The 17,279-nt window shown below is 38.0% G+C and overlaps 1 protein-coding gene across 1 annotated transcript in view; it reads left to right on the forward strand.

The window, feature by feature from the left end:
- Window positions 1–9,149, forward strand: part of GK5 (glycerol kinase 5) — an 81,726-nt gene extending 72,577 nt beyond the window's left edge. The window contains exons 13-16 of the mRNA XM_069563707.1: window positions 186–289; window positions 1,201–1,260; window positions 2,142–2,275; window positions 5,490–9,149. Coding sequence (XP_069419808.1) covers window positions 186–289; window positions 1,201–1,260; window positions 2,142–2,275; window positions 5,490–5,635 — 444 coding nt within the window. The 3' untranslated portion in view covers window positions 5,636–9,149. The remainder of the gene's footprint in view (window positions 1–185; window positions 290–1,200; window positions 1,261–2,141; window positions 2,276–5,489) is intronic.
- The last annotated feature ends 8,130 nt before the right edge of the window (window positions 9,150–17,279 follow it).

Raw genomic sequence — 17,279 nt, forward strand, 5'->3', positions numbered from 1 at the left:
ATCAAAAAGTTATTTGAATAATTGACATAATTTGGGGGCTGTCGTTTATGTTAAAACTGTCTCTAAATAAGCATTCTTTTTTTCCTAAAATGGCTATATTTTTATTGTTTTAATATAATATACTTTCAAGTCTACAGATATAATTTAGAGCAATAATTATATATTCTTACTGTCTCTTACTTTAGGCTCCATTGAATGACCCCTGTGCGTGTGCCTCTTTCATGGGTTTGAAGCCTTCCACCAATAAATACCACCTTGTTCGAGCAATATTGGAGTCTATAGCTTTCAGGTACCACAACCTGCCCTAAACTACCCCCTCCTCATATAGTATTGCTGTTTCCCTTGATTAACTTCTACTAAACTAAATTAATTTTTTTAAATTTTAATTCTTTATACCTTTAGTTTAATTCATACTGAATATGGCCCAGCTAGCTCAGTCAGTAGAGTATGAGACTCTTAATTCATACTATATGATACAATCTATTCTTATTGCTATTTGCTATTTTTCTGCATCTTTTTTCCACAATTAATAGTACCAGTACCACTTTAGATTTGATATCTTAAAATTGAATGATTTTTAAAATATATAATTTATTATGAATAAAAAATTCAAAATTTGTACTTTGAAAAGTTTTTGTTTTCTGATTCATAAAGGAGAATTCTAACTAATAATGCTGCTGTGATATTCAAAGATTGACTCACCAAGACTATTCTTTCTGTATATTCCCTTTGGTCCTTTTGTTATGGGTCAGGTGTAGCTTATTAAAATTAAGAATGGAACTGTCATGAATGGATCTAATGGAACACTTGTAATGTTTACATTTTCTCTGATTATAAAATCATTATTTTTTATATTTTATGATTTTTTAAAAATGCCATCTATGGTGTGTCATCCATACCTATTAAATGGATACTTGCTTTATATTTGTATTTGCAAGAATGGTAATAGATTAAATTCAATTCTGAAAGAAAAAGTATGTTCTCTTGTGTCACAGTGAAAAACAGAAGGCCCTGAATCTCTTGCTTATTTGAGCATCTGTTATTGATGTCCAGTTAGCATAATATATTTAATGTTTTCATTTGCATATTTTATAACTATCATGTAAATAAAACCACAGTTTTTACTATTTTAGATTGGAAAAAATAGAAAATTATTACGATATGAATTGCGTCTAAGTAGTTTCTTTTTTTTTTAACTAGAAACAAACAGTTATATGAGATGATGCAGAAAGAGATCCATATTCCTGTAAGAAAAATCCGGTATGTACACTTTGTTTCTAAGAGATTTCATTAGAAATTAGAAATCAGTGCTAGCTGCTATTGGTATTTTCATCATTATGATTATTCAGGATTTCAAAAAGAACATATGGTTACCTTCTTTGCAACAAAATTCTTGGTCATAGGAATTTGGAGAGGACGGAAAGCTAATTTTGGATTTAAGGAAAATATAGACCAATATGGAATTTGAGAGGCTCTTAGCACTATATCGGAGAAGGCAATGGCAACCCACTCCAGTACTCTTGCCTGGAAAATCCCATGGATGGAGGAGCCTGGTAGGCTGCAGTCCATGGGGTCGTTAAGAGTTGGACACGACTAAGCAACTTCACTTTCACGTTTCACTTTCACGCATTGGAGAAGGAAATGGCAAGCCACTCTAGTGTTCTTGCCTGGAGAATCCCAGGGACGGCGGAGCCTGGTGGGCTGCCATCTATGGGGTCACACAGAGTTGGACACGACTGAAGCAACTTAGCAGCAGCAGCAGCAGCAGCAGCACCTATATGTATATTATAAAAATCTTTAATGTTTCTTTTTTGAGTGTGTGGGTATCCTTTTATTATGGAAGCTTCATGTATTTTTTGCCAGAATGTCCAAATGAATTTTTATGTTAGCTTAGTTCACTTGGTCACTAGTCGCAGGACAAGCCGGGCAGGTAGGAAAATTGATGGCAGGAACAAGGAAAATGTTTAAAAATTGTGATCTTCAGGTCAATGCTAAGTGACATAATTTTGGAATTAAAAAGTTAAACTTTAAAAATAAAATCAAGGATCTAAACAAAGATGTGTGTATCTTTTTTAAAAAGAATAATAATGTTTTTGTGCTTTTGTTACAGTAATTTATCTCCAATATCTTGCTCCCCACAGGGCAGATGGAGGAGTTTGTAAGAACAGTTTTATTATGCAGATGACTTCAGACCTGATTAATGAGACTATAGACAGACCCGTCCACGTTGATATGTCCTGCTCAGGCGCAGCTTCTCTAGCTGGCCTTGCTGTTGGTATGTGTGGGTTTTATGAAAATGAGAACTGTCTTGCAAAACCATTTCCTACAGATACCATTTCTCCTCTCAAAGCACAAAATTGCACCAAAGATCTGGAAAGCCTTGGTGGCCATATGCTCCATACATGCATACCCTTCACTCATAAAATACTCCTATGACCCGTACTCTTCTATGGTGGGTCTAGCTGCACCTCTTCCATTCTTGCTGCTCTCCTTCAGTGAGAAGTATGAGGCCAGGAAAATTAATTCTCACCTGCTCTGGTCTTTGTCTCTCTGGGTAAACTTTCTGATGCATTATTGTTGTTTAGCAGCTAAGTCCTATCCAACTCTTTTGCAACCCCATGGACTGTAGCCTGCTGGCTTCTCTATCCATGGGATTTCCCAGGCAAGAATACTAGAGTGGGTTGCAGTTTCCTTCTCAAGGGGATCTTCCTGACCCAGGGATTGAACTTGTATCTCCTGCATTAGCAGGCAGGTTCTTTACCACTGAGCCACCAGGGAAGCCATCTTTGGTATTAGAAACCACTTTATTCTTCTATTTATTGAACATTTGTCTAGCTCCTGTTACCACAGTCACTGCTGGGACTAAAGTTTAAATGACACAGTCCCAGTTACGGGAGTCTCCACTGGGAACACTCAGGCAAACCAACCCATTATGATATAATAAACCCAGTGAATAGCCGCCGTATGAGGCAATGGGTGTAGGTTTTCCCAGAGGAGACAATGTATAGTTCAGTTTTGAAGGGGTTAGCACACAGCCAGGTGAGGAGAGGATAGAGGGTGAGTGGTCCAATAGTGAAGGCAGTTCGTGCAAAGGTCCTGGCCCATTCTGGTGCTGATAGAATGAGAGCAAGAGGGGAGGCTGGGGTGGTGCAGACACGTCCAGTCACAGTGCCTCTTCCTAAAGAGGAGTTTGGGCTTGATCTTGAATGCATAGGCGAGCCACTGAAGAATTTTAAGCAGAAGGATATGGATAGACCTACATTTGAACAGATTGCTTTGGCAACTAGTGTTTTCACTAATTAGTTGGGAGGCCAATTAGAGGGTTCCCTAGGGAGCAGGATGATGCTTGAGACTGTGGGAGTGTTTTCCTGTGTTCCTATATGGAAGGGAGGAGCGTTTGTGCAAAACAAGATATCTTACACTTAAAAAGTTTAGGCTATTATTTATTAGTTAAAGTTATGGACCGAAAAAGCATCAAATCAAATTAAGGTCGTCCTAATCTTTATTCTACTAAAAATCTGTTATCTTGGAATAACATTGAAACAGTTACTTTCATTTGTTCATTGATTGATGTTTGATTAATTCAAGTTGAAGAAAATAACTTTCCCTTAAATTATCATCGTCATTAAAAAATTTAAGTTCCTCTATATATTTCAACTCTTAAGTTTAATATAGTTGATGTTGTTTTTACTAATTTCACATGCCTAACTGAGCAAAATTAGAACTATAACAAGAAAAATGTTCTAAGTATGTAAACAACTCTTGAAAATTGGATAAATTAAGCTTATCATTACAGTAAGCCAAATGCTCATAAGCAAAATTGTTCTACACTTATCACCATATGAAACTAAGTATGTCAGAGTCTCTTGAAGCAGGCTACAGTCTGAGGTATAGCAAAGAGTTGGACACGATTGAGCACACACTACTACTAAATAAAAAACACAGGCAAATAATTCTCCCACGTAACATAGTGGCTTGAATGGTATTTACATCATCTGTATTTAATTTCAAAACAAAGATACTTTACTAGCTATAGGGAGCAGTTTTACCTCCTTGGAAAATCTGAAATTTCTTTCTCTTTTTTTTTTTTAAATAATGATTATGTTATATTTTTTGGCTGTGTCAGGTCTTAACTGTGGCATGGGAACTCTCAGTTGCTGCATATGGGATCTAGTTCCCTGACCAGGGATCGAATGCAGGCCCCCCTGCATTGGGAGGGCAGAGTGTTAGCCACTGGACCACCAGAAAAGTCCTAGAAAATCTGAAATTTCTGATTGGATTATTTCTCTTTCAGAAAATTGAGACATGAAGGCTATGTAGATTCTCTGTATTTTCAAAATTCACCCAGAAACTGGGTGTGTTCAATACATATTTAATAAAAGAACTCTTAAAATATATAAGAGTTGACTCATTGGAACAGACTCTGATGCTGGGCAGGATTGGGGGCAGGAGGAAAAGGGGACGACAGAGGATGAGATGGCTGGATGGTATCACCGACTCGATGGATGTGAGTTTGAGTGAACTCCGGGAGTTAGTGATGGACAGGGAGGCCTGGCGTCCTGCAATTCATGGGGTCGCAAAGAGTTGGACACGACTGAGCGACTGAACTGAACTGAACTGGAAAATATATATGCCTTTAAGTGTAAATAATAAATTCTGAAAATATGGATTTTAAGAACATATTTATTTTCATGACTGCTGCCAAGTCTCTTCAGTCGTGTCTGACTCTGTGTGACCCCGTAGACTAGATTTATCCAATTGTGTAGTATACTAATAAAATTATTTCTAGTCTTTTAATAACTTCTATAAATTAATATCTTTAAATACAATCTAAAATGCTGACTTTGTAAATAGAAAGAAAACATTAGAAGAAAGCCTTGCATGAAATGCAAGAGTTTTAAAAAGAAACTATTTATTATATTAATTCCCAATTTTGAATTTTGTGCTTATCCTAGGGAATTGCTTCTTACTTCCAAGATATATGATAGAAATCTTAATTTAGGGAATTCCCTGGTGGTCGAGTGGTTAGGATTCAATGCTTTCATTGCCATGGGCCCGGGTTCAATCCCTGGTCAGGGAATTAAGGTCCTGTGCAAGTTGAGCAGCATGGCCCAAAAAAAATCTTAATTTATCTTTTTTTAAGAATTGTATATAAAGAAAGTATACTATTTCTTACTTGTGTTTTTTTCTTTCTTAATAACTAGTCATGAAATTAAATGATGGCAAGATATGGTTGTTCTAGAAATGATTTGGTGCCGTTCCATACAGAAATTACTCTGCTAGTTAGAAACCAAAAGATTTTTGTTAAATCCTAATGTATATTATTCCCAGGGATAGTCAATCTAACAAAGTTCAAAGCAACAAAAATTTTGAATTGTGTTTTAAAGTAGTGACTGTTTACCTTTGCTCCAGTTCACATAGGTTTATAGGTAAAGTTTTTGGGCTCATTATTTGCCTTCAAACTTGAGAATAAATTTTTTCATCTGTAGGGTTTTGGAGTGACAAGGAGGAGCTAAAGAAACTGAGGCAAAGTGAAATGGTTTTCAAGCCCCAGAAGAAATGGCAAGAATATGAAATGAATATGGGGAACTGGGTCAAAGCCGTGAAACGCTCCATGAATTGGTATAAGACGTAACACTGGTGGAATGACTGAAACCACGGAGGGCTGATCATCGTGACGTGCAGCTGAGACAAAGCTCAGGAATAACAATGAGACCGACCGAGACCAAGAGAAGACTTAAACTGAGCTTTGCAACCCCAGAGAAAAAGCATTGCTTTTTGTAAAACAAAACAAAATACTCATTAAAAAAAAAAAAATCTAAACCTTGGTGAGAGATTGTACGGCAACAATACCTCAGAATTTCTGAATCTTCGTTTTGTACCAAATTCCAAAGGACATTAGCCATTTCCAACCATGTTTTGACTCTCACGGGCCCTCCTCCTTTTTATACTGGGCCCGAATGAAAGTAATTGTTTACTGTCTGAGTTAATCGTTCCAGGTCAAGCATCATTCATGTTTTGTTGCAAAATGATGTGGAAAGTGTTCCCTTAATTCTTTAAAATTGAGTGAGCTACTCAAAGTCCATATAGATAAAAAGAAAATGAGGCAATGTGGAATTTTGAAACCTCAGTATTTTTTGTTTAAAGCTGTAATTGTTCAATGTTGTATCCAATAGTAACTCAATATGTCTCTCTCAGACAGGCTTATTTGATGGCCAGTTGTTTCCTTTATTGAGCTTAAAGGCACTGCCTTAATTTTCCCTTGGTTAACTAAAATCTGAGCTTTTTTTATATAGTGCAAAACTCTGAAAAAAGATAATTTTAGTTAATAAAACCAAAAAGGTTATTGATTCATAAGGGACAAGAAAGTACTGGGTTGGCTAAAAGTTGCCATAACATTTTATGGAAAACCCTGAATGAACTTTTTGGCCAACCCAAATACTTCTCAGATAGCATTTCTTTCAAAAATTTCTGGCTGATGTATAACATCTCCTTTTTTATAAAATGCAGGTAGTAAATATAAATCTTGCCTTTCTGCTCTTGTTCTTCATTTGTTGAGATGCTAGTGTAAACATCGTTTGTTTTTATTAAGTGCCTAGTTGACAGAGCTTCCTTTGAAGACAGTTCCCTAATTGATTGGCAACTCAAGAGTTGCCTTCACTGGGGTGTTTTACTTGTGTGTTGGTGTCTTATTTTAGTCCAGTCTACTCATCTCACCAAGATCCCTGCTGACAGGAGATGCAAATACAGTTGTGCTAGTGACTGCCCCTCACACACTGAGCTAGAGATCACAGGGAGCAGCAGGGAGAGGTCTCCATTGTCAAACTCTCTATAGAGACAAGGTTGAGGGGTGAGAGTTGTGAGAAGCTTCAGGCCAGGTGTAAAGTCATCCTAAGATAAGTTCATCCCCTTCCAGCATGATCTCATGTTATTTGCCCCTCCCTACTTATGGATTGGGTTCCTTTTTTTTTTTTTAATTGATTACAATGATTAATTAAATATAATTGATTTACAGTGTTGTTAGTTTCTGCTGTACAACGAAGTGAATCAGCTGTCTGTATACATATATACATATATCCCCTTCCTCTTTGACCTCCCTCCTTTCTCACCCCGTCCTGAGTTCCTTTTATATTTGTAGCAATAATGTATTTCCCTCTTAGTCAGGCTTTATCACATAAAGTCCTACAGTTACAGAGCTAGCTGCTAGATAATAATGTAATTAAAGAAGTGACTATTTTTTTTTCTTTTTTAAATTTTAAATTCATTTTTAATTAAAGAATAATTGCTTTACAGAATTGTGTTGGTTTCTGCCAGACATCAACATGAGTCAACCACAGATATACGTATGTCCCCTCCCTTTGAAACCTCTCTCCCATCTTCGTCCCCGTCCCAACCCCTCTAAGTTGATCTCGAGCCCCAGTTTGAGTTCCAAGTTGTACAGCAAATTCCCATTGGCTGTTTATTTTCTATATGGTAATGAAGAAGTGACTTAGAGAATTTTGCTGTTGCTATCACATATGTCCATTTCAGAGACAGATAGTGAAGTGAAAGTCGCTCAGTCGTGTCCGACTCTTTCCAACTGTATAGTCCATGGAATTCTCCAGGCCAGAATACTGCAGTGGGTAGCCTTTCCCTTCTCCAGGGAAACTTCCCAACTCAGGGATTGAACCCAGGTGTCCCTCACTGTAGGCAGATTCTTTTACATCTGAGCCACAAGGGAAACCCAAAATAGTCATAGTCAGAGACAGATTAAGATCACAGATTTTGGATTTGGAAATATTTTTGTTAAATGAAGGTGTTTTGTTTACAGTAATAAACCAGCTCCCTTATGTAGATGATAATATTTTCATTCTGTTTCTCACATCCTTTTTTTTCTTTTTTACAAACTTAGTGACCAATTATAAGCTTTCTTATAGAAGTCATTTGAAAGCTGCTCTGTTGTTTTGCTATTCCTTATTGTCTCTGCTTTGCAGAGGGCATGACTTCCATAGGAAATAATTATCTTTTTGTGTTAGGATATAATGCATTGTAATATTAACACCTAATTGTGGAAAATTCTGAAAGAGATGGGAATACCAGACCACCTGACCTGCCTCTTGAGAAACCTATATGCAGGTCAGGAAGCAACAGTTGGAACTGGACATGGAACAACAGACTGGTTCCAGATAGGAGAAGGAATACGTCAAGGCTGTATATTGTCACCCTGCTTATTTAACTTCTGTGCAGAGTACATCATGAGAAACACTGGGCTGGAAGAAGCACAAGCTGGAATCAAGACTGCCGGGAGAAATATCAATAACCTCAGATATGCAGATGACATCACCCCTACGGCAGAAAGTGAAGAGGAACTAACAAGCCTCTTGATGAAAGTGAAAGAGGAGAGTGAAAAAGTTGGCTTAAAGCTCAACATTCAGAAAACGAAGATCATGGCATCTGGTCCCATCACTTAATGGGAAATAGATGGGGAAACAGTGGAAACAGTGTCAGACTTTATTTTTGGGGGCTCCAGAATCACTGCAGATGGTGATTGCAGCCATGAAATTAAAAGATGCTTACTCCTTGGAAGGAAAGTTATGACCAACCTAGATAGCATATTCAAAAGCAGAGACATTACTTTGCCAACAAAGGTCCGTCTAGTGAAGGCTATGGTTTTTCCAATAGTCATATATGGATGTGAGAGTTGGAGTGTGAAGAAAGCTGAGCGCTGAAGAACTGATGCTTTTGAACTGTGGTGTTGGAGAAGACTCTTGAGGGTCTGTTGGACTGCAAGGGGATCCAACCAATTCATTCTAAAGGACCTGGGTGTTCTTTGGAAGGACTGATGCTAAAGCTGAAACTCCAGTACTTTGGCCACCTCATGGGAAGAGTTGACTCATTGGAAAACACTCTGATGCTTTAGAGGGATTGGGGGCAGGAGAAGAAGGGGACGACAGAGGATTAGATGGCTGGATGGCATCACGGACTTGATGGACATGAGTCTGAGTGAAGTCTGGGAGTTGGTGATGGACAGGGAGGCCTGGCACGCTGTGATTCATGGGGTCGCAAAGAGTCGGACATGACTGAGCGACTGAACTGAACTGAACTGAAGTGTTTGTTAGCTTATTCATTTTCCACATTATTCTTTCTTATCATAAAATCACAAAATAAAAGAGAAATATCTTTTAATAATGGGCCCAGGAAAATAATTTTGAACATCTTTGACTGGAAATGAGCATCTCCTCAAAAATCACTAGGTTTTTTCTTCTATTAGTTTAGAAGCTAATCTTTTATTTTTAGTATTCCTGGCTTTTTTCTTAGGAACGGAGTTTGTTTAATCTTTTGTCAGATTTGATCTAAATTACAAATGTGACCACATTGGCTTCTGTGGTTCTACAAGCTGTTGATTCAAAATCAATTGAGCAAAAAATTGTCCCATCTTTCTAGTTTATTTTTCATGTGTATGCTGATAATTGAAGTTAAAAGTGTTTCTGTGCTAATATTTCTCAGCTTGTTTTATTTCCTCACTATGGATCTATCAGATATTTTTAGGAGAACGGTAGCTATCTTGTCAAGGAGGAGAATCTTACTGTACAGTCCTTCTTAAAGTGGTTCTAAACGCTTTTATACTCTAGACTTACTGATTTAAAAATTTTTTAATATCCAACCATGCCTTGGTTTCTCAGCCTCAGCATCATGGACATTTGAGGACAGATAATTCTTTGTTTTGGGGTGCTGTGTATTGTATGATGTTTAGTAGCAGATCTCTGAGCTTCACCCTCTAGCATCTCTCTATGGCCAAATGTCCCCAGCATTGTCAAATGTGCCTGGGAGACAGATTACCCCAGCTGAGAACCTCTGAGGTAGGCTGCTGGAGGAAAATGCAGTGTCTGTCCTCCTCTCCTCTCTGCTTCATTGTTACCTTAGGAAATGCTTGTTAAGGAAAAGAAGTGATACTAACTTAAAATAAATAGCGGTTCTTCTTTGTTGCTTAGTAATGCGGGGGAAAATGTCATGTTGTAGTTGTCTTCTGCTGTTTTTACCCACCTACCCTCACCCCCATGTCTGTAGTCTCCGTGGTCTTAATGGTGGGTTGATGACTTCAGTATAGAGTTAATGTAGCCGCGAGGTCATCTTTGATTTGATCTGCCTTTGTTTCCTTTTCATCTCTGAACAAAGGGGATGAATTCTCTTTTATCTGCCTTTGTGCAAGCCTCTACCAAACTAGAAGTTCCCTGCAAGCAGAACCCATGTCTGCTTCCACAGAACTTAACTCTGTGTCTTCCTATTCATGGGGTGAATTTTTACTTTGTGTTCGTACGTGCCCCTTTTTTTTTTACCTATACATTTTATCCTTGATGTTGCATATGTGTATTGACAGGGAGCGGCTTCTGTTTGTTACAGTAAACTATATTTTTTTGGATTAAGAAGGTCTCCTTTATTATGGACATGAGTTTGAGTGAACTCCAGGAGTTGGTGATGGACAGGGAGGCCTGGCGTGCTGCGATTCATGGGGTCGCAAAGAGTCGGACATGACTGAGAGACTGAACTGAACTGAACTGAACTTTATTATGAGAGCTATTAATAGAATCTTCATACTGTTTATTTTAAAATTCTTCTTATGTTTATATATTTGCATATCTATTTGTGTAGGGATACACATCCATAAATACACATGTTAACTTTCTAAGGTACAACTGAAGCTTTTTTTTTTTTTAAACTGAAGCCTTTCTATTCACAGGTTTGTGTATTTACCTGCAGATGACTAACACATAGAATCTGAGGAATGCCAAACACTCTCATGTTAGAGGGAAGAAACTTCAGAAATAGCCCCTTTTGCAAGGCATTTATACTGAGGACCAGTTTTTAATTAAAAATAATTTAGCCCAGGAGTTTGGCAGTAATTTTAAAACTCTTTGAGGAGGGCCATAGCTGGACCCTGGTGTTCCTCAACTTTAAGTGATTTTAAATAATCTCAGAGATAGCTTAGAAGGCTTGAGTCTACCCTGGAGGATTCTGAATCCCTTTGGGAAATTTATATTCTGTTTCTCAGTTAGAATTAAAAGCCTGAAACACACCGTGGACCTATTTGGTCCCATAGTCCTCATCCTGCATACCCAGGTCATCTGGTTCAAACCAGCCTAAAGGGATAGCCCCAGAGAAGCGAAACAGGCCGTCGAGAATCACAGTGTCTTTTTTTCAAGTTGTGGATCCTCATAGCTGTAAATATGTTGGCACCAGCATCTATTGTGAGTCACTGGCCATTTTGTCACCATACTCCCATGGGACCCTTTCCCCTAGAGGGATGCAGGGATGATCATGGGAATGGAAATGATACAGTCAGGAACCTGCCAAATAAGATGTTTTTAAAATTTGCTATTATTCTATTTTCATTGTATTTCCTCCCCACATTACGTTGCATTTGGTTTATTAAAACGGCTGTGTCTGTACAGATATCTCTATTGTTAAGGAAATACATGATAAGACTTCCAATTTAAATGAGCCATATCTTTACAAGAAACTGCCAAACTGTTTTCCAGAGTAGCTGTACCATTTTACATTCCCACCAGAAATGTATGAGTGATCAACTCTACTCACCAGCATTTGATGTTGTCACCACTTTTTACTTTACCCACTTTGATGAAGATGTGTTTTATTCAGTGTGGATTGAATTTGCATTTCCCTAATTAATAATAATGTTGAACATCTTTCATGTGCTCTTTTGCCATCTGTTTATCTGCCAGTGAAATGTCTGTCCATATCTTTTGTCCATTTGCTAATTGGGTTCTTTGCTAAATGAGCCATATCTTTAAGGGAATATCTTTTTTAAAAATTAAAAAAAAATCATTCCAATGACTTAAGTCACTAAGTAGCATTTTCAAATTCTCCTGGGCAAAAATGTACATAGTATTTGAACATGATTTTGTAATGTACTGAGCAGAAGAACTTTCATATTCTTTTCATACTCATTATACAATGTGATACTAATACTATATAATAGCAAAATAGTTTTAAAGATACCTCAGTTAGAATGTTAAGTATACAAACACATGTCTTGAACATAGCTATCATAATGCTAAAATATTCTTTATTTTAAATAAGCTGACTTATGTAAATGTTTCAGAATGATTTTGTGGAAAACTAATTAGAACTTTCCTATTTGTGCAAGACAGTTATTATAATATCCCAATTCATCTGTATCAGTAAATTTATCATTTTATTTTTCTGATGTTCTTTATGAACTTTGTAGTTTTATTAAATAGTCATGGAAAACCTCACAAATCATTGTTAAGATCTATAGATGAAATTGAGAATGCAGAATAAAAGCAGTCTTTTTCATGTATATGTGAATTTTCCCCTTACCTTATTGTCTGTTTGTAACTTTGGATTCTTTAAAAATTTTACCTGGAAATTCTTATTTAATATTATTTCCTGTTTTGGTTTCTGCACATTAAGTATGTCACAGAAGTATAAGCATATGTTAACTTCAGTTGTGACTCACGGTAAGTTTGGTCTCCTGTTTTCCTTTTAACTAGAAGAAAAATTGGGGCTTAATATGGTTAGAGAAGAAAGGTTTTCTGTAACTCTGCCTCTTTAGATACTGTTTAGACTTACTCTACATTCTACTTTCTTGCACAAAGGAAATTGCTAGAGAAGAGATGTAATTTTTTTGTAGTGGGAAAAAGATGATATAGTCTCTTGTGAAAATATACTGTATCCTTAAATGTTTAGGAAATTTTAAAATAACTGGAGGAAACAATTTCAAAGGCTAATATGATGGAATTAACCTGGCAGCTCTTAAAAATCCATTGTGAAAATTATTATTAAAATTATTTCAAAAGTTATAATAAAACAGTGAGTGATGATCTGTACATATTATGTATTAAAGCCATTTTTCAAAATGTTTCTCTGTTGCTTCACATATGTACATAAAAGTAGCGATATCCCGATGATCGTGGTGGAGGATTCATCAGACAAATCTAGAGTCTATTTCCTGATGGAAGTGGAGCCCTGGTTCATTCTGCAGTAGGAATTTTGAAGGACGATAAACATTCAGTTATTAGAAGAAAGGAAGGGGTTTGTTTTTTGTTGCTGTTCAAGTCATACTAGTTTGATAAAGAGGGCAAGGAAGGGGGAGATACGTGGAGCTGACTTTTCTGAAATTCATGTGACTATAAGTTACACTAAATAAAATTATTTTTAAAGAATGTAACTGTAAAAGATATTGTAGGAAAAATTTAATGAAAATGATAGGGAGTAATAGTTTTTTTCCTGTTTAGAAACAACCCATTAAGAGGTGGAAAATATAAGGCAATTATCATGTGTGTGTGTCACTCATTAGTGTCTGACTCTTTGGGACCCCATGGATGGTAGCCCACCAGGCTCCTCTGTCCATGGATTTTCCCAGACAAGAGTACTGGAGCGGATTGCCGTTTTTCTTCTCCAAGGGATCTTCCTGACCCAAGGGTCGAACCTGCGTCTCCCGCGTTGGCAGGCGGATTCTTTACCGCTGTGCCGCCTAGACCGTTGTTCAGTCGCTAAGTTGTGTCTGATTCTTTGACTGCAGCATGCCAGGCTCCTCCATCCTTCACTATCCCTTAGAGTTTGCTCAAATTCATGTCCATTCAGTCTGTGATGCTATGTAGCCATCTCTTCCTCTGTTGTCCCCTTCTCCTTTTGCCTTCAAACTTTCCCAACATGAGGTCTTTCCCAATGAGTGGCCACCTCTTCGCATAAGGTGGCCAAAGTCCTGGAGCTTCGGCTTCTGCATCAATCCTTCCAGGGAATATTCAGGGTTGATTTCCTTTAAAATTGACAGAGAAAGGAAGGGCAAAGCAGGTGGGTTCAGTGGCTACACATGTCTAAGATCATCAGACTACTGACTTGATGCATAATTTACTGCATGTCAGTTTCACCTTAATACAGCAGGAGGGGAAAAGTCTTGCTACTCCCATATGCTGGAGACCAGCAGCCTCTGGGTCACCAGAGTGCTTTTCACAAAAGGTGCACTGCAGGCCTCACTCCAGATCTACTGGAACAGAATCTGTTTAAAATCTAAGATTCCCTAGTATTTAGCACTTTTTTTTTTTAATTGAAGTATAGTTGATTTCTACTACTTAGTTTTCTAACGTTTTATTTTGAAATAATTGTAGACTTACAGGAAAGTTCTAAAAGTATTAATAGTACGCAGAGTTCTTCTGTCTCCCAGCTTCTCCTAATTTACATCTTATATAACTGTAATTGCTCAAAATGGGAAATTCACACTGATACAGTAGTGTAATCTACAGACGTTACTTGAATTTTGTTGGTTTTCCAACTATTGTCCTTTTTCTGGCCCAGGATTCAATCCAGGATCTGACATTTCATTTAATTTTCCTGTCTTCTTAATCTCCTGCAGTCTGTGACTGCCTAGTCTCTCTTTCCTGAACTTATATTTTTTAAGAACATTGGTAGTTATTTTATAAGATGGCCCTCCATTTAGGTTGGCCTGATATTTTCTTCTGATTAGGTTAAGGTTCTGAATTTTTGTTAGAATCCTGCAGAAGTGATATCCATAGCCTCAGTGCATCCTATCAGGAAGACATCAGTATGTCTTATTATTGTTGTTAACCTTGTTCCTTTGGTGAAGAGGGTGCCTGCCAGGTTTTTCCATCATAAGTTTACTATTTTCTCCTTTGCAGTTAAGAATCTTGTTAGGAGGGACTTCCCTGGTGCTAAGACTTCTCTAGTGCTAAGACTTCATGCTCCCATTGCAGGGGGCCTGGGTTCAATCCCTGATCAGGGAACTAGATCCCACATGCTGCAACTGAAAGTTCTCATGCCACTACTAAGGCCCATCACAGTCAAATAAATAAATAAATAAATAAATAAATATATATTTTAAAAGAATCTTGTGAGAAGATACTTTTAGACCATGTAAATGTTCTGTTTCCCATCACAGTTCACTTACTAGTTTTAACTTCCACGGATGCTTCTTGTCTGCAACAATGATTCTTGTACTATTTGCCTATTATTGGGAGTTTTCTATTTCCACTTCCATTATTTGTTTACATTTATTCATTGGAATTCTACTGTAAGGGAAAGCTGTTGCTGTCCTCCATTTATTATTCAATTATTTATATCATTATTGGTCACCTCTTGCCCCATTCCACATCCTCTTAGCCCACATCTTTATTCCAGTTGTAGCAATCCGCTACCCAAGTGTAACATGAACACACCTTACTTTACCATATCTCTGGTTTCCTGAGCTGGAATTTCTCTGCCTCTCAGCTTGGAATACTCATTTAAACTCATCCTGTCGTTTTTTACCCCTGGTTAAGTCTGGAATGCTAGAGAGTTGCTACCATATGACTAATGTGTAAACAATGGGGACAGGAGCCAGTGTATAAATATACCTCTCTCTATTAGTTAGCAGATATAATAGTTTGCATCTGCTAATCCCAACTTCCCACTCCATCCCTCCCCTACCCCCTTAGAAACCACAGGTCTGTTCTCTATAGCTGTGAATCTATTTCTTTTTCATAGATAAGTTCCTTTGTGTCCTATTTTAGATTCCACATATAAGTGATGTCTCGTGCTCTTTGTTTTTCTCTCACTTCACCTAATAGGTCCACCCATGTTACTGCAGATGGCATTATTTAATTCCTTTTTTTTGGCTGAGTAATATTCCATTGTAGACAGGTACCACATCTTCTTTATCCATTCTTCTGTTGATGGACATTTAGTTTGTTTCCATGTCTTGGTTTTTGTAAATAGTGCCGCTATGAACATAGAGGTGCATGTATCTTTTTGAATTACAGTTCTATCCAGATATATGCCCAGGAGTGGGACTGTGGATCATATTATCATTATTTCTTATACCTCATGTTTTTAGGACATAAGTCTATGTTTTTGGGGCTTCCCTGGTGGTGCAGAGGTTAAAGTGTCTGCCTGCAATGTGGGAGACCTTGATTTGATTCCTGGGTCGGGAAGATCCCCTGGAGAAGGAAATGGCAATCCACTCCAGTATTCTTGCCTGGAGAATCCCATGGATGGAGGAGCTTGGTGGGCTACGGTCCACGGGTCAAAAAGAGTCAGACACGACTGAGCGACTTCACTTTCACTATGGGCTTCTGGATTCTCTGAGATTTTATATGTTTCAATCAACTATTGTATTCCTTTATGGGCTTCCCTGGTGGTGCAGAGGTTAAAGTGTCTGCCTGCAATGTGGGAAACCTGGGTTAGATCCCCAGGTCAGGAGGATCCCCTGGAGAAGGAAATGGCAACCCACTCCAGTATTCTTGCCTGGAGAATCCTGTGGACGGAGGAGCTTGGTGGGCTACAGTCCACAGGTGGCAAAGAGTCGGACACGACTGAGCGACTTCACTTTCACTTCTATGTTTTTAGGACAAGTAAAATTTTATCCTAAAAATAATTTTGGGTTTGATGTTAAGAAGAGGTTACTTTTACTAATGATGACTGTGAAATCTTTCCACTGAACAAACCAAGTCATTCCAGAAATGTAATAAGGAGAAAGTTGTGTCCCTCACTAAAGAAATTCCAGGGCTTTGATTCCACTCTGCCCTTTTAATGTGAGTAAAGGGCATATAATAGGACTGTCTCTGGAAGACAAGGCCTTGATGTAACACATTGTTCTCTTAAGGGTTATTTCCTTTGTTTGTCACTGGATGGTTAGATGTGAAAACAGCACATCTGCAACTGTGAAAGTCTAGATAACTATGGATCTTTGTGAATGGCAAAAAGGGGTCAGGAAGGACCTTGTCACTCAGAGTGTAGCGTCTGATGAAGCAGTTGGAGATTTGTTGGAAATGCAGATTCTACACCCCACCTCGGACCTGCTGATCTAGAGTATGAATTTTAATAAGATCTTTAAGTGATTCCTGGGCACATTAAAGCTTGAGAGGCACTGGTCCAGGAGCCATATAGCTCCACCTACTGAAAGCAGTACCCAGCCCCAGGAGAGAGGCAGCACAGTTTCCTCAGGTTTAACCCTTAACAGATCTCTTTCACGGCTGGGGTTTGTTGGGCCACAAATTTACAAGTTTTTATTTATATTTTATTTTACGTATGTATGTATGTATGTTTGTTTCCTGTTTCCAAATGTGCTAGGCTGTGGCACTCTCATCCATTCAATAAAAACTTACTGAGCTTCCCTAAGGCACTGACGATATTGTAGTGAATAGGATGTGTATGTGTGTGTGTTTAGTTGCTTTTAAGTCATGTCCGACTCTTTGCGGCCCCATGGACTGTAGCCCACCAGGCTCCCCTGTCCATGGGATCTTCCAGGCAAGGATATTGGAGTG

Source organism: Ovis canadensis, chromosome 1 (assembly GCF_042477335.2).
Source record: "Ovis canadensis isolate MfBH-ARS-UI-01 breed Bighorn chromosome 1, ARS-UI_OviCan_v2, whole genome shotgun sequence".
Lineage (NCBI taxonomy): Eukaryota > Metazoa > Chordata > Mammalia > Artiodactyla > Bovidae > Ovis > Ovis canadensis.